Source organism: Leopardus geoffroyi, chromosome C2, assembly GCF_018350155.1.
Source record: "Leopardus geoffroyi isolate Oge1 chromosome C2, O.geoffroyi_Oge1_pat1.0, whole genome shotgun sequence".
Lineage (NCBI taxonomy): Eukaryota > Metazoa > Chordata > Mammalia > Carnivora > Felidae > Leopardus > Leopardus geoffroyi.
In genome coordinates, this window is record NC_059333.1 from 68,393,354 (window position 1) to 68,411,636 (window position 18,283).

The following is an 18,283-nucleotide window of genomic DNA, read 5'->3' on the forward strand; positions in this document are numbered from 1 at the left end:
TTTTTTTTCCACTTGAAATACATTACTCTGGGATTACTTTATTTGTTTCTTTCCTTTTAAGTGTTACATACCATCACGACCAAGAAACTTGACCTCAGTAATATGCCGCTCTCTGTGTTTCCATACTATGCCTCTTTGGGCACGGCCTTGTACGGAAAGGAGAAACCTCTGATTAAGCTTCCAGCACCATTCAGAGAATCGTTAGATCTTCCCTTATGGAGATTCTTGAAGAAAAAGCACCATCTGATGGATGAGATAAATGATGAAGTGAGGCGTTGTCACTCTGAACTAATGTGGTCCGAACTCAGTGGTGAAGTTACCATCAGACCTGCAACCACATTATTCAGTCTAGGTAGACTAAGGATCAGGACTTGGCGGAAAGATGTTTCCACAGCATTCTCTAGCATCAGGTCTAAATATAAAGTCACCCCATTGAAAGTGGATCCCATAGTGTGGGACACCATAAAAAATAGTTTAGAGGACGACAGGATTTTGACTGAATTTGATACACTTATGGGGGTTGTAACCTTAGTGGGGAAATCAGAGGATGTACAGAACATTGAGCCACAAATCAAGGAATTAATAGAAAGTACAACTCAAAAAATTAAAAAAGAAGAGCAAAGTGTAAAGGAAAAAGTGGCCATTGCTCCAGGAAGGTATTCTCTTTTGTGTCACAGTGGCATCCTGGAGCATCTCCACACTGAGTGCCCAGAGATGGAGATGTCTTATGATGAAGCTTCTCAACACATGAGCTTCAAAGGACTCCGCACAGATGTGTATAAAGCAAAGTGTGAAATACAGAAAAAGATGTACACGATGGCTCAAAAAAACATCCAGCTTCCCCCCGAGATTTTCCAATTTTTGCAAAAAGTAGACTGTGCAGAATTCTCTAAGTCTCTTTTTATAGCACAGAAAATTCTTGCTGTTTATGAGCTAGAGGGTACAGCTGTTCTTCTAACCAGCTATTTCTCTGAAGTCCTATTAGATGCTGAAAAGCAAATGGTCAGTGCCTTAAGTTCTAAGCGCATAGACATTGAGGACAAGGACATTCTTAATGGCAAGAAATGGAAAGGGCTCACTCGCAGATTGCATAAGAAACATAATTCCTCGTCAAAGACTGTAATAATCGAAGAGTTAACTTCAGGAACCAAAGCTGAGGTGATCATTGCAGGCTGTGTGAGAGAAGTGAATGAAACCTATAGCTTGCTTTTTGACTTTGTGGAAGAACACACGAAAATAGAGAGATTGGTTGAAATAGAGCCTTCCATAATCATTGATTATTTGAAGATAGAAAAAAAGCCATTCTGGCAAAAGATAAAGAAGACAAATGTTCAAGTAATTTTCAATGCTGAGAATAAAAAAAAAGGCATTTTACTAACTGGCCCAAAGGCTAAAGTCCTGGACGGCATGCACATCATCAAGCAAGCCAGGGAATCCATCTGTGTTGAAAGCATCCATATTGATAAGCCAGGAGTCAGCCAGTTCTTCCAGGAGAAAGCACAGTATTATAAAAGTGAAGTCAGACGGTTATTTGGATGTTTCATTGAACTACAGGAGAATGGAGGGAAGAAGGAGGGAGGTGGCACTGATGGACAGAAGTGCTCTTCTCGGGCAGAGCTGGCCCCTGGAGTCTCTCTGATTGTGCAACGGGGCGACTTGACACAGTTTCCTGTGGAAGTGGTGGTGAGCACTGCAAATGAGGACCTGAAGCTCTCTGGTGGCCTAGCAGCTGCTCTTTCTAAAGCGGCTGGCCCTGAGCTCCAAGCAGACTGTGACCAGATAGCGAAGAAGATGGGCAAGATCCCCCCTGGCCGTGCCGTCATCTCCAAAGCAGGAAAGCTCCCATACCGGCATGTGATTCATGCCGTGGGGCCCAAGTGGAAGGGAGATGAGGCCCTGAAGTGTGTGCTCCAGTTAAAGAAAGCTATAGAAGAAAGTCTCCATTTGGCTGCAAAATACAAGTACCGATCCATAGCCATCCCTGCTATCAGCTCTGGAGTCTTTGGCTTTCCCTTAGCCCAGTGTGTGAAGACTATTGTTCTGGCTATCAAGAAAAACTTCCAGCTTAACCAGGATGGAAATACCTTGAAAGAGATTTACCTTGTGGATACAGCAGAGAAGGCTGTGGAGGCCTTTGCAGAGACAGTGAAAACTGTATTTGAAGACTCCCTGTCTGTTGCCACTTCGCTGCCCAGTTTACCCGCAGCAGTCCAGCCCAGCTTGATAACAGTTCATGGAAAAGGACAAATGTCATTGTCCCAGGGAAATCTGAGGCTCCTGCTGGTGAAAGGGGATGTGCAGAGTGCTACGGTGAGTGTCCCTACCTACAGAACACCCACCAAGGTGCTGTGACTCCAGTTAGCCTCTTGCCAAAGGAAGATTAGGATTGAGGGAAAGAATCCCATGCCTGCCCTCCCGGCCTCAAAACCGGTTTCCTCAGAAAACTGGGCTGCTTCATTGAGGCATTTACTAACAGCGATTGGCCAGTTAACCGTGGGGACTGCAAGTGTATTCAGATCTCTAGGTCTCCGGTAAATGTGAAAACCCACAGGAAGATCTTACATTTACACTTATCCTCACCACTTACACATTTATACTTTTTCAGTGCCTTTATACCTGTCATATTTTGGCAAATCTAAGGTTAATTTTCTGTCAAATTTACAGAGAGCAGATACAGAAAAATTAGAATATTTGATGCGGGCAGAGGACAGGAATCTTGTCAATGGCGCTGAACCAGGGTGAGCCACGTTACTCCTCAGTGACCCATGCGGGGCAGCTGTGAACATCGCTTGGTCACATTCCCTCTCCTGTCTTCTCTTGGTGCCTTAATCTAGCCTGATTTAGAAAGTCTCTATCAGGTCCAACCAATCTGCTCACAGCTCAAACGTACCGGGCTTATGTTCATGCTGGCCCCCTCCCAGATGACTGTCCTGTCTTCCTCTGCCTGCTGCAGGGATTCCCATTTTCTAGACCCCGGAAGTCACTTCCTCAGTGGCTGCTGAGTGGCAGTGCGCTGCTTCAGTGACCCCATACTATTTATATATTGCTTTTTGACAGCTCTCTGTTGTCCTAGAGTGTTAATTAAATAAGCTTCTAGTAACCCTTTGCCTTGGATGGCATTTCACCCTCTGAAATTAATCATCTTAGTTTCCCCCTCATCGTGCCAAGCACGTGGCTCAAACATAGTCCTCCTTGATGAATGCTTTTTGTTAGCATCTGAGACAAATTGTTGGCTTTCTCTTTAAGGCTGATGTTCTTGTCAACTCCATTCCCATGGATCTTGAGCTTAATAGAGGGCCCCTTTCTCAGGCCCTCCTGGCAAAAGCTGGGCCAAAGCTCCAGGAGGAATTGAACATTGTCGGACAAATGGCAATTGTTGGCATGGGCACAGTTCTCCAAACCAGCGGACACAGTCTGCACTGCCGCCGTGTGCTTCACGTGGTGGCTCCGAACTGGAGAGATGACAGCACATCTTCGTACAAGGTGGGCCAGGAGTTAGGTTCTCTAGGAAACTGGGTAGCCCTCTGGACCCTCCTCTCAGGGTAATGTAGCTTGCCTCTCTGTCACATTCTCAGCAGGTTCTATCATTAGGGCTGTTTGTTTTGTTTTGTTTTGTTTTGTTTTGTTTTGTTTTAGCCCTAGCTGACTTCTGAAGACTGGTTGATAATATAAATTGATTATAGCGCCCAGTCATTATTGGGGCTCATTAAGAGGTATGGAAAATGGCGCGTCCTCAGTGGGAATAGCAAGGTGAGGGCATGGAGAATGGAAGAGGATGAAGGATTAGAACAGTTTTTGCCCTGCTTCTTATCTTCATTGCTGAGTAAGTTTGGATCTTTTTGGAGGGCCTCTGACGTTCTTTTTTTCTTTTCCTCATCAACTCCTATATTCTTCTTTCCTTTTTTTGACTGCCCTTCATCTCTCTTGAAAGCAGAGGAGTAAACAGAGATCACGGTCAAAGTTGCTAAATTTTTGTCCTTTTTGTTCTGACTCCCAATTCTAGGAAAGATGCATAAAGTTGTGCTTTGTGCCTTTCAGATCATGGGAGACATAATCAGAAAATGTTTGGAAATCACTGAGAGCTTATCCTTGAAATCAATTGCATTTCCAGCCATAGGAACAGGAAATTTGGGGTTTCCTAAAACCATTTTTGCTGAATTAATCATTTCAGAAGTGTTAAAATTTAGTAGCAAGACTCAACTGACAACTTTACAAGAGGTTTACTTTCTGCTGCACCCGAGTGATCACGGAAATATTCAGGTACAATCTCACTAACTTCTGGTTGTTTTGGCAGCTGAGCCCTCATGTTCTCAAATGTCTTCTTGGTCTATTAGGTTGTTTTTTCCATGTATTTCCCATACATGGGAAAGTAAAGGAATAGTGTAGACTAGTTGTAGCACAGCAAATTTCAAGCAAATTTGTGGATATGGAAAAAAATTTAACTTCTTATTAAGGAAATTTTTAAGCATTAATGAAAGTAGACAAAATAGTATAATGAATTCCCTGTACCCATCACTCATCAATTACAATTATCAACCTCTGGCCAATATGTTTCATTTCTATCTCTATTTATTTCCCCTCTTCCTATGTTATTTTTTTCTTTTTATTTATTTATCCTTTTAATTTAAATTTTAGTTACCATAAAGTGAAATATTGGTTTCAGGAATTGAATTTAGTGGTTCATCACTTACATACAGCACCCAGCGCTCATCACAACAAATGCCCTCCTTAGTATACCCATCACCCATCTAGCCCTTCCCCCCCCCCGCCCACCTCCCTCCCTCAACCGTCAGTTTGTTGACTATCCTTAAGAGTCTCTTGTGGTTTGTTTCCCTCTCTTCCTGCCCCCTCTTCCCATGTGTTCATCTTTTTTTCCCCCTAAATTCCACATATGAGTGAAATCATATGGTATTTGTCTCTCGAGCAAATCCTAGACATAACTTTATCCATAAACAATTCAGTGTTTATTTTATTTTAAACAATAGGATTCTTGGGGCGCCTGGGTGGCTCAGTGGGTTAAGCGGCCGACTTCGGCTCAGGTCATGATCTCACGGTCAGTGAGTTCGGGCCCCGCGTCGGGCTCTGTGCTGACAGCTCGGAGCCTGGAGCCTGTTTCAGAATCTGTGTCTCCCTCTCTCTGACCCTCCCCCATTCATGCTCTGTCTCTCTCTGTCTCAAAAATAAATAAACGTTGAAAAAAAAATTTTAAAAAAATAAATAAATAATAGGATTCTTTTTGAAAGGTAACATGGCCACAGTGCTATTTCACACATAAAATAAATTGAAAATCATTTCATTATTTTAGCAATTACCAAATCGATGTTCAGATTTCCAATTGTCTCATAAAGGCCTTATTTTGTTTTTATAGCTTGTTTGTTTTAATCAGAATCCAAATAAGGCCCATATATTGCAGTGGAGCTGACATCCCTTAATCCTCTTTTAATCTATAGGATTCCCTTCCATATGAACATGGAAATCTTAATACATAATATAAAAGTTGTAGTCCTCTAAATAGGAGAAAGAACAGTTGTAGTCCTGTAAATAACATGAGGAGAATGTCAGGATGAGATACAACTAAAAGGTGGGGTTAGAATGAACTCAGCACATCCCCATGTGAGTAGGAGAGTTGGGACTAGAAATACCAGAACCCCCTTCGGTTGTAGAAAGTCTTTCAACTGGCTGTTCACCTTTACACATGGAGCTTCCCTAGAGGCCCATGAGCCTGAGACCCTGGCTCTATAGTCTTCCCTGGCCCCCTCCAGCTACTGTATCAGTCTTTTAGCAAAAAAGTTACTCATTTCCGCCCCCCCCCCAAAAAAATCTCTCCTGCTTGTTTAAAAGGAGAAATAAAGTGATGATTTGATGGTGTCACTAACATGAAAAGAAATGGAATTCACAGGCTCACTAACTCTAGAATACATACACCAGCCTCTTATCCCAGAGAGGACTACTCCCCTAGTGGTTCCTCTCCTGGTACAAATAAAAAGTTAAAAAATAAAGTGTTTCTGTCCATGTGACTATCTTTCTCATAATACTGCGGTTTTTTTTTTTAACAACTGGCAAGATAGCTGCTCTCACTGATTGTGAAAACAACACATATTCATTGTAGAAAATTTGAACCATACAAAATGTATTCATTCTTTTAGTTGAATTTCATCCTGGCCTTCTTTTATACATGTGTACTTTTTTTTTTTTTAATTATAGAGAGAGAGAGAGAGTGAGTGAGTGCAAGTAGGGGAGGGGCAGAGGGAGAGAGGGAGAAAGAGAATCCCAAGCAGGCCCTGTACTGTCAGCACAGAGCCCAATGTAGGGCTCAAACTCATGAACTGAACTGTGAGATCATGACCTGAGCTGAAATCAATAGTCGGACGCTTAACCGACTGAGCCACCTAGACGCCCCTGAAAATGAGATTTGAAATGGCTACTAAATATTCCAACACATGGATATACTAACATTTATTTAACCATTTCCCTGTTGGATTGTAAACTGTTTTATATTTTCTCTGTTATAAATAGCATATAATGAATATGCTTATATTTATATCTTTGTTCACATATTTAATAGTTTTCCTAGAATGCATTTGTAGAAACAGAGTTATATGTATTATTTTCATAGTTTTAAAAATCTATTATGAAAGTAACACTTTCAGAGTTGTTCTCTCCTGAGTATGTGTGCATGCAAGATCAAAAGCCCTGATGAATCAAATTTATTCATCTACTGAGGATTGTAGTGGTCAAAACTGTCTTTGTATTTCCAGGCATTTTCAGATGAATTCGCCAGAAGGACTAATGGAAATTTCGTCAGTGACAAAATTCCCAAGGCTGAAGATAAACAAGGTTCAGTAAAGCTTTTAAATGAGAAATTATTTCTAGTTGCTAAGTAACTATTCAGTGAAAGATGGTAGTGATGTTTTTTATGAAAGAATCAATTAACTGATAAAGAAGATATTAAATTATATCCCATACACCTGAGCATGTAAGACACTGGCTGTGTTTATGTGACCTAAAGTGAAAGAGTAGGTAGGCTAAATTATATAACCTGTACAATGGATTTTTAAGTAGTAATAAGGCTACTATTTTCTAAGGATGATGTGGCATGTTTTCTCAAACAGATAGATTTAGAGAGACAATACCAACCAAATGCTTCTCCTCTGTCAAATTTGCTGTTGCTATATTCGAGTTTATCCTGTTTGGAGTTTGCTGAGGCTTCTTGATTCTTTTTTTTTTTTTAATTTTTTTTTTAACGTTTATTTATTTTTCAGACAGAAAGAGACACAGCATGAACGGGGGAGGGGCAGAGAGAGAGAGGGAAACACAGAATCAGAAGCAGGCTCCAAGCTCTGAGCCATCAGCCCAGAGCCCGACCCGGGGCTTGAACTCGCGGACCGCGAGATCGTGACCTGGCTGAAGTCGGACGCTTAACCGACTGAGCCACCCAGGCGCCCCGAGGCTTCTTGATTCTGAATGTGTATGTTTCCCATCAAATTTGGGAATTTTTCAGTCTCTTCTTCAATTATTTTACCACACTGATCTCTCTCCAGTGCCCCAATAACAAGAATGTGAAGTGTTTTGATAGCATTCCACAGGGCCCCAGGATCTCTTTTTTAAAAATCTCTTTTCTCTCTCTGTTCTTCACATTGGATAATTTCTTTTGATCCACTTCCAAGTTCATGGACTCTTTGCTCTGTCCACTAGCCACCCAGTGAATTTTTTAACTTCAGATACTGTATTTTTAAGCTCGAAAATGTCCATTTGGTTCTTTTTAAAAATAGTTTATATTTCTCTGCAGGGCCCCTATTTTTTCCATTCATGCCAAATCATTTCCATGAATTCAACTATGTTTACTTTGACCTCAGGGAGCATAGTTATAGCAGATGCTTTAAAGTCTTGGTCTGATAATTCCAACATCTGGATCATCTTGAGATTAGCATCTGAAATTGATTGTCTTTATCCTTGAGAACTCATCACATTTGCTTGGTTCTTTGGATGACAAACAATTTTGGATTATAGACTGGGCATTTTAAGTGTTATGCTGTGAAACTTGGGTCCTGTTAAAATCCTCTGGGGCACCTGGTTAGCTCAGTCGGTTAAGCATCCTACTTTGGCTCAGGTCATGATCTCAACAGCTTGTGGGTTGAAGCCCTGCATCAGGCTCTGTGCTGACAGCTCAGAGCCTGGAGCCTACTTCAGATTCTACGTGTCTCTCTCTCTCTCTGCCCCTCCTCTGCTCATGTTCTGTCTGTCTCTCAAAAAGCAAAACAAAACAAAAACAAAAAAAATCCTCTGGAAAATGGTGATCATTTTGTTTGTTCTAGCAGACAGTCCATTCAGTTCACTCTAAGGTTCTGTCTCACCTTCTGTGTGGGTAGCAGTTCCAATGTTAATTTAGTTCTCAAAGCCTTTGTTATTGCTGCTTGGGTCTGCTCCCACACTTGCAGCTCTGTGTGAGTTCAGGATTTATCACACTTCACACACAAAATAAGGGCTTCCTTCTCCAGCTCTCACATGTCTGGGACTCCTGCACTCTCTGGCTCAAGGGAGCCCATTTTCTAGATCCTCTGGCCAGAAAGACAGCGTCTCTGGGAGTGTAAGCTGCCTGTTGGGTTGCCTCATAATTTTGCATGGTAAGATTTCCCTTGTAGGCAAAGTGGAGAGAGAGAGAGAGGGAGAGAGAGAAGGAGAGAGAGAGAGAGAGAGAGAGAGAGAGCGTACACACACTCAGACCATACACACTTTTCAGACCATAAGGGCCCTTTCTCCAGATTCTTCTGGATAGAAATACAGAATGCTTCCTGTGGTACCACTGTGGAGTTCTGTGACTGGGCCCACCTTGAGTCAGGGCCTGAATTAAAAAAGAAAAATTATGGACAACCATGATGATTACTTCTCATACTCTTTAGCTCATAGGGACCCTTTCTCCTAATCCTCTGGCCACAAAGACAGGAATTCTCGTAGCGTAGTTCTGCAACTGGGCCACCTTGGGCCAGTGCTGGGAGAGAAAAGAGGAAATATTTCAAAACAAAATAAAATGAGAAACTCCCCCTCCCCTTCCAGGTGGCTTCTTCAAGTACTGACTTCTTTCCCCAGTCTGCCTACTGTCTACTTTTCAGTTCTCAGTTAGTGGCTTTTTTGTATTTATCCTGCATTTTCAATTGTAAATCATGAGTGAAATAGATGCTAGGGGGCCTGACTTCACCCTGGCCAGCAGCAGAAGTCATGTTTGATACGTATTATGTTATATATATTATATTTATATAATATATATTATTTATATATATATATATTTTATATATTTATTATACGTAAATATATTTAAAGTTTATTTCTTTGTTTCGATAGAGACAGAGACAGTGCGAGCAGAAGAGGGGCAGAGAGTGAGGGAGAGAGAGAGAATCCCAAGCAGGCTGTGCACAGAGCAGAGTGCAATGCAGGCCTTGAACTCACCAACCATGAGATCATGACCTGAGCCAAAATCAAGAGCCAGATGCTTAACTGACTGAACCACTCAGGCGCCCCAATATGTATTATATGTTATAATCCTTTTTCAGAAATGGACCATCACTGGGGCTTAGAGTCAGGGCTGGTTAAGGGCCGGAAGTCACAGAGAGGGGGAAGAAGTATGAGAGGAGCACGTGTGAGGAGTGTGTGATCTAAGTTGTTCTTGCTGTTGCCAACTTGGTGATGGCCTCCATTTTTCTTCTCAGTTTTCTATGGGACTGGGTTTAGCCCAGATGTAGGAATGCATGAAATGATGATTGGTCCCATCATCTTCCAAGTGGCCTTTGGAGATATCACCAAAGAAGAGGCAGATATGATCGTAAATTCAACATCAAAGACATTTAATCTCAAAGCAGGTACTTGACTTGTCAGATTTTGAGTAGGGTAATAGTCAACTATTCTACAATTGCTACAATTGCTACAAACTGGCTTCTACAACTTTGGCTTATTAACGTTAATTAATAACTTTAAAATTATTTTGACATGGTTTCTACTAATTGGTAACAGTTTATAAATTTTTCTTCTTTCTTATCAGAAATACCAGGTGATAGGATTCCTTTGATGATCGGGAAAGCTTTAAGTTAATGAGGCAATCATTCTGATTCAAATGTATTATTTTCATTTTTTAAAATTCATGTTTGTAACTTTGCTTTTTCTCCTGTAGGGGTGTCCAAAGCAATTTTAGAATGTGCTGGACAAAATGTGGAAATGGAATGTTCTCGCCAAGGTAAGGCACAATACTATTTTTTGCTTCAAAATTGTAAGTGGGAGGCTGAATATGGAAGGCTTTGGAGAGGCTGGGGAAAGTCTTGGGATTGGGGAGAAAACGTATTAATCTTAAAATCATACATTTGACCAAAGACTTCTAAGCATAGACAATTAGAAGTGAAAAGCAATCTCACAGTTAAAAAGAGAAAAAAGATTCATCAAAGACCATATTTTAGGAGTCTCTTATTCACGTAGAATGCTTTATGTGCCAAACCAAACATTTTGCTTCCTAAACAATCAAAGAGTAGGTTCAATAAAGAAGATGTGGTACATATATATACAATGGAGTATTACTTGGCAATCAAAAAGAATGAAATCTTGCCATTTGCAACTACGTGGATGGAACCAGAGGGTATTATGCTAAGTGAAATTAGTCAGTCAGAGAAAGACAAATATCATACGTCTTCACTCATACAAGGACTTTAAGACATAGAAAAGAACACAAGGGAAAGGAAGCAAAAATAATATATAAAAACAGGGAGGGGGACAAAACATAAGAGACTCTTAAATATGGAGAACAAACAGAGGGTTACTGGAGAGGTTGTGGGAGGGGGGATGGGCCAAATGGATAAGGGGCATTAAGGATCTAGTCCTGAAATCATTGTTGCACTATATGCTAACTAACTTGGATGTAAATTAAAAAAATAAAATAAAATGAAATGAAAAAAAGAGACAAAAAAGGTAGGTTCAGTATCTAATTTTGCACCTCTCTGTTTTATGCTTCCCAGTTCAAAAGGGCAACAGTGATTATATAATTACCGAAGGTGGATTATTGAGGTGCAAAAATATTGTTCACGTTATTGGTGGAAACGATGTCAAGAGATCAATCTCCTATGTTTTGCAAGAGTGTGAAAAACGGAATTACTCGTCCATTTGCCTCCCAGCCATTGGGACAGGTTTGTAACCTCTGGCTATCAAGGCATCCACCTTTCCTTGGATCTGGTGCTGTTAATATAGTTAATGATGAGACTGAGTAAGGGTCTTCACTCCAACGCAGCCCCCTGAGGGAGTAAGCAAAGACTGTGGGTGGTTTAAGTAAGAGGAAAACACCAAGAAAACTGAAGACAGTGTTGAATATTAGTTAGAGTGACATTTGCTCTCTACTATGGTAGGGAAGAGACAGGAAGGGAGAGAAAAGAAAGAAACCACCCATTCCATCTGATTCCTCAGTCTCTTTCTCTTTTCTGTCCCCTACATTATTTAGTCTGTAACCTCTTGCTCCATCCCTTCTCCATGAGAACATCAGAGCATCTGCTTGCACCTCGCAGTTGCTGACTCTCAGATGAATATTCCTGCCTTCTTACACCTCTTGGACAGTTGGCTGCGTGGGTTGGCCTTAGGACATCTCCACACAGAAGCCTCTCAGTCACCAGAGCCTAATGGGTTTTGGTTCTAATGGGTCATAAATTCAACTCCAAATTTCCCCTTTTCAGCCTACTTGCCTCTTTTGTTTTCCTCAAACTATTTAATAGTTGTGTGGGTCTTCATGTATAAGGATGGTGCTTTGGGTTTACCATTAGTGAGGTGATGTTCTTTGAGCTCTTTTCCCAGGAATCTGAGTCATGGGCATTGGTTAGGAATTTCTGCTTAGTTTTCCGTAAGAGAGCTGGTCCGGGAGGCAAACATTCTCAGACTTGAAGTGGAACGTGGCTGACTGGTCCCAAAGAGCCCTGGATTGGTGATTCCATTGTGCAGCAATTGAGTGTTGCCCACTGGCATTCTAAGCCCTCCAAAAGCTTAGCTCAGTACACTTAACCACCCTTGTCATTTTCTGAGCCTTCTTCTAATCCTCTGTTATTTTGATTTCTGTAATTCTCTACCATTCCTCTTAATGTTCCCACATGGAATGCTACATCTATTTTATTACTCTCCTATTTCTGAAAGTATAATTTATAGTCCCTTTATGTTTTCATTCCCCATGTAGTATCATCCAATCTTGGGAGATTAGCCAATATGTCTGTCTGCCTGTTTGTCTATCTCTCTATCTCTATCTATGTATCTGTGTATCTATCTTTTATGAACACGCATTAATGACTCACCAGTCTCTGTCTCCATTGGTTTTTCTTCTGAGCACTGGTCTTGTATTTCTAAATAAATTTTATTTGGGCCAAGAAATCAGACAACTCAAGGGTGGCACAGACCTTCCCAAGAAAAAACAAGGAAATGAGGCAGTTTTCATTTTATATAAATATACACATGTTTGAGTATTTCTGGGTTACTGAAAACCTATTGTCTCTTCCACTGACCTGGTTGCATTGCTGGTCTGCACAAATAAATCAAGGTTAGCAGATTCTCCTTGCTTGTCGTCTTTACCAGTCTCTATCACCACCTGATTTGGTCCTTAGACTAAAGCACTAAGGACCTTTAGTGGTGTTTATGTGTTGAACTGGGACTGTGATTGAGACATCTTCTGGCAGTAAAAGAAGCCCTCTCCTTGGTTCCTTACAGACACCTGCCTGGGGGAAGGGGTGGGTGTCCAGCGATATTCACAAGCACCTCAAGTTCAATGTAGACTATGAACTTTCTTCTGTTGTCTTCTGCCCTGAACCTGCCCTTCCTCTTGTATCCCTGATCATGTTAAAAGCATCACTTTCTACCTATAATCCTTGACTCTATAGTCTTTATCACTCCTATCACACTTCATTAGCTTATTAACTAATTTGATTAAATGTTTACCAAGTGCCTGCCATATGCCAGGCACTGTGTTTAGGCACTGGAGACAGAAAGATGTCTCAGAAAAGGATCTAGTCCATAAGGAGCACCTAGCCTACTGTGAGAGACAGACATGTAAACAAACTACTGCAATACAGCACGACTCATGATGCACACATACTGGTGGGTGGGAGGCAAAAAAGAACGAACACAGGGTCACAGATAAACCCAGCTGGTCACTAGGTCCTGCTGACTTCACTTCCCAACTATCTTCTCAGTCCCTGTACCTGACTCTTCATTCTGGCCTCTTCTTTTTGTTCAGCTCTGGTATTTTGCCTAAACTTTTATTATAGCCTCCTATCTAGATCTGGGCTTCTGTGGAAGAGACCCACCCCTAGATTTATCCTTCTCAAAAAACAGATCTTTTGCCCTGAACACACCAGGCTAAGCATATCAAACCCCTGTTACAGTTCTGTCAGGCATAGTCTTTCCCTCAGCTTCTCTTACTTCACCTGTTGAATACCTATTTATGCCCATATATCACATCCTCAGTGTTCTAAGTGCCTAGCTGAGAGCTAGCCCATGATGGGACATAGTAAATGTTTGTTGACAGTGAATGAATGTGTCTGAACACTCCCATTTAAAATCTTCCAAAAATCACGGGATGACCATAGCTTTGCAAAGGAGAATTGCTCTCTTTTCCTGATCATCTAATAAAAAAAAAAAAAAAAAAGCCTGAACAAACCCATTTGTTTAGTTTTGTACAGGGTTTGTCTACATTCCCACAAGTGTCTATGTAGCCAGGCCAGAGTGGTCTACTCTCATTTCTGCATTAGAGGTGGACACCGTCAACAGGGAACATCCAAGTGGGCTGTTAGTCTACCACACCAGGTTGGTCATGGGATTTTTACACTGCTCCCCATTGTGATTTTCCAGCTGCCATTTATTTGTATGCGACTGCTTCCATGGCTTTTCATGGGACTTTTCAAGGGACTTTTCATGATCTTACCTGGGCATTAGGCCTGAGAAACAAGATATGGAACATGCTATACAAAGAAAAAGACTTGCTTAGGTGGCACCTCAAACCTAGCAAGTCAGCTAAAATCTCACTGAGTGTTCTAGAAAAGATTTCCTAGAGGCTCATGGATAACTTGTGTGCAAAGAATTATAGATTATAACAGATAGTTTACAGCTCCAGGTATCTTACAAAATTAGCTTAGTTTAAATCAGGTCCCCAAAGACATCTGGAAGAATAAAGATACATGCATATAGTCAGGTGACTATGAGCAAAAAAGAATATGATATTTCCACATATATTAGAATATTTTGCTTTTTATGGACCTTTTGAGGACACTAATGAGCCGAGAATAGTTAATTATCCTTGTAATACAGAAGAACACAGTGAGGTAGGGTCAGCTCAACAGAGTAGATATGAACATCCGAAACCAAAAGTTAGATTTCTGGGTCCTTTGTTCATTGTTGGGCTAGTGACTTCCTGACATCCTGGAATAGAAGCTCCCTGTTGCATCTAGGACCTCAAAAGTGTTTGGCCGTGCATTGCTAGAAAAGCCTGAGATGATGAAAGAGTTGGGCAGGGGGGCATTCATTCTGTGAGGACCGGAATCCCCAACTTACTGCTCAGCCTTCCCAGTTGGGTCTTTCCCCCTCCCTGTTTTTATTATTTGCTTTTCTAGGAAATGCCAAACAAGACCCAGGTATGGTTGCTGATGCCATCATTGATGCCATTGAAGACTTTATCCAAAAAGGATTTGTCCGGTCTGTGAAAAAAGTTAAAGTTGTTATCTTTATGCCTCACCTACTGGACGTGTTTTGGGCCAGCATGAAAAAAAAAGAACCATCTCTGACTTCTCCCCAACAGTCTCTGCCGTCTAAATTAACATGTGAGTTGACCTTTTTTATGAAATGCATATTCCTAATATGGATGTCACATGAGAAATAGCTAATCTTAAATATAACTATCAGAAAGAGAAATTAAGAAAATAATCTCATCTACAATTTTATCAAAAAGAACAAAACACCTAGGAATAAATTTAACCAAGAAGGTAAAAGACCTATACTCTGAAAACTATGAGACATTGATGAAAGAAATTGAAGATGACAAATGGAAAAAATATACCATGCTTATGGGTTGGAAGAATTAGTATTGTTAAAATGTCCATACTACCTAAAGCAATCCACAGGTTCCATGCAATCCCTATCAAAATTCCAAAGGCATTTTTCACAGAAATAGAACAAACAATCTTAAATTTGTACAGACCCACAAGGCCCTTAATAACCAGAGCAATCTTGAGAGAGAAGAACAGAGGAGCCTGGGTGGCTCAGTCAGTTGAGCATCTGACTCTTGATCTTGGCTCAGGTCATGATCTCACAGTTTATGGGCTCAAGCCCTGCACTGGGCTGTGTGCTGGCAGCTTGGAGCCTTCTTGGGATTCTCTCTCTCCCTCTCTCTCTCTGCCCCTCCCCTGCTTGCACTCGCTCATGCACATGAAAGAAAGAAAGAAAAAGAAAGGAGAACAAAGCTGGGGGCATCACACTTCCTGATTTCAAACTATGTTATGAAGCTATAGTAATAAAAACAGTATGGCATTGGCATAAAAACAGACAGATTAATGGGACAGATTAGAGAGCCCCAAAATAAATCCACACATATACATATCTTCTTTGACCTACAGTGGGGTTACATCCTGATAAACCCACTGTAAATTGACAATGTCATAAGTCATAAATGCAATTAACACACCTAACCAACTGAACATCATCGTTTAGCCTATTCCACCTTAAACATGCTCAGAACACATTAGCCTAGAGTTGGATAAACTCATCTGACACAAGCCTATTTTATAGAAAAGTGTTGAACATCTCGTGTAATTTATTGAATACTATAATGGAAGTGAAAACGGAATGACTTTACAGGTACAGAATGGTTGTAAGTGTAGTGGTTTTTGACCCTCACAGTGCCTGTCTGGCTGGAAGCTATGGCTCACTGCCAGTGTCCCACATCACAAGAAAGTATGCCACCACATATTACTAGCTCAGGTAAAGATCAAAGTTCAAAGTATAGTTTCTACTGAATGAGTATGATTTGCATACTATCATGAAGTTGACAAATAGTAAGTTGAACCATTGTAAGTTGGGGACCATCTGTGTGGTCAATTAATTTACAACAAAGGAGCCAATGGGAAAGGATATCTTTTCAATAGTGTTTGGGTGCTTGCTTCAGCAGCACATATGCTAAAATAAATGGTGGTAGGAAAACTGGACAGCCCCAGGCAAAAGAATGAAACAGGATTACTGTCTTACACCATACACAAAAATCCACTCAAGATGCATTAAAGATCTGAAACCATAACACTTCTAGAAGAAAACAGGGAGTAAGCTCCTAGATATCAGTCTTGGCAGTGATTTTCTTTGGATTTGACACCAAAGCACAAATAGCAAAAGCAGAAAATAAACAAGTGGGACTACCTCAAACTGAAAAGCTTTTCATGGCAAAGGGAACCATCAACAAAATGAAAAGACAACCTATGGGATGGGAGAAAATATTTGTAAATAATGTATCTGATAGGGGTTAATATACAAAGGGGTTAATATATAAAGAACTGTTGCAACTTAATAGGAGAAGACAAATAATTGGATTTAAAAATGGGCAGAGGATCTGAATAGACACTTTTCTAAGGAAGACATACAGATGGCCAGCAGGCGCATAAAAAGGTGATAAACATCACTAATCATCAGGGAAATGCAAATCAAAACCTAAGGCGAAATCACCTCACCTGATAGAATGGCTAGTATCAAAAAGACAAGAAATAACAAGTGTTGGGGAGGATATGGAGAAAAGAAACCCTCATGCACTGTTGGTAGGAATGCAAACTCGTCCAGCCATTGTGGAAAACAGTATGGAGGTTCCTCAAAAAATTAGAAATAGAACTACCATATGATGCAGCAATTCCACTTCTGGGTATTTACCTTAAGGTAATAATAAAAAACCTATCTTAAAAAGATTATCTGTACCCCCATATTCATTGCAGTAGTATTTACAAAACCAAGACATGGAAAAACCTAAGTGTCCACCAACAAATGAATGGATAAAGAAAATGTGATATATATACATACATATATATATATATATGGGTGTGTGTATATATATCACACACAGACAATGGAATATTATTCAGCCATAAAAAAGGAGGAAATCCAGCCATTTGTGACAACATGGATGGACCTTGAGGGCATTATGCTAAATGAAATAAGATGATCTCACTTAATATGTGGAATATTAAAATACAAACAAACTGTTAGATACAGAGAAGAGATTGGTGGTTGCCAGAGGCAGCAGGGGGTGGGATTGGGAGGTGAGGAGGGATGAAATGGGTGAAGAGGGACAAAAGGTACAAACTTCCAGTTATAAGATAAATAAGTCCTGGAGATTAATGTACAGCACAGTAACCAAAAAGAGAGAGAAAGAAATAGCTAATCTTCCTTTCTTTGCTTTTCTTTTTTTCTTTTTCTTTTTCTTTTCCTTTTTTTAGCATTTATGGGATCCCCGAGTCAATCTCCCCAAAAGCAGAATCCTTTGGTTTTGAAAAAGAAAACAGAATCAGCAAGTTTTCAGGTGTGTGGTGAAAATGTAAAATGTGTGGAAAACGCTCTCACCTGGATACAGGATCTGATTACAAAGGAACTGTGTCCTTACACCAATGAAGATGAGTGTATCAAAGATTTTAATGAAAAAGAATATCAGAAATTGAATGAGCTGCAGGAGAACTTAAATATTGCCATTTGCTTGGACAGTAAAAGACCTCTGATTGAAGTTTTTGGGATTGGCAAAGATTTGACAGAGGCTAGAAATGCAATTGAGGAAATGATCAAGAGAATTAGATTGGCCAAAGAACAGAAATCCCAGGCAGATTTTATCAGTGAATTTGTAGAATGGCAATATTATGACAAAGACACTTTTCATAGTTTTAAGAAAATAATCAATCTGCAATTGGAGAATGCGAGGAAGGCAAAAAAAAGGATAGTTGTTGTCAAAGTTAATCACCAGACCTACACCGTGGACCTGTGCAAGTGCAGTGCTACAGATGCAGAAGGACGCAGTTTACCTGTTCGGCGCCTCATGAAATCTGAAGGTGAGTCAAACCTGTGTGCTTGTGATCCATTATTTTACCCCTACTTTGGGCTTAACACTATTTGGTACATACATCGAAATTGTACTCAAGCAGATCAAATTCAGGCAACTCTTATGGGAGAAAATAGAAAACTTGGTGTCTGAGCTTAATGCGCTTACATTATGGCTGGGGAAACGTAGCATGGGTTCACTCAACAGTCTGAGGCTGACCATCTT

The 18,283-nt window shown here is 40.5% G+C and overlaps 1 protein-coding gene across 3 annotated transcripts in view; it reads left to right on the forward strand.

The window, feature by feature from the left end:
- Positions 1-18,283, forward strand: part of PARP14 (poly(ADP-ribose) polymerase family member 14) — a 45,478-nt gene that overhangs the window by 18,685 nt on the left and 8,510 nt on the right. For all 3 annotated transcript variants that reach the window (XM_045502267.1, XM_045502265.1, XM_045502266.1), the window contains 9 exons: positions 62-2,310; positions 3,247-3,483; positions 4,039-4,260; positions 6,759-6,837; positions 9,705-9,854; positions 10,163-10,225; positions 10,995-11,162; positions 14,613-14,819; positions 17,469-18,068. In XM_045502267.1, the coding sequence (XP_045358223.1) occupies positions 62-2,310; positions 3,247-3,483; positions 4,039-4,260; positions 6,759-6,837; positions 9,705-9,854; positions 10,163-10,225; positions 10,995-11,162; positions 14,613-14,819; positions 17,469-18,068 (3,975 nt within the window). The remainder of the gene's footprint in view (positions 1-61; positions 2,311-3,246; positions 3,484-4,038; positions 4,261-6,758; positions 6,838-9,704; positions 9,855-10,162; positions 10,226-10,994; positions 11,163-14,612; positions 14,820-17,468; positions 18,069-18,283) is intronic.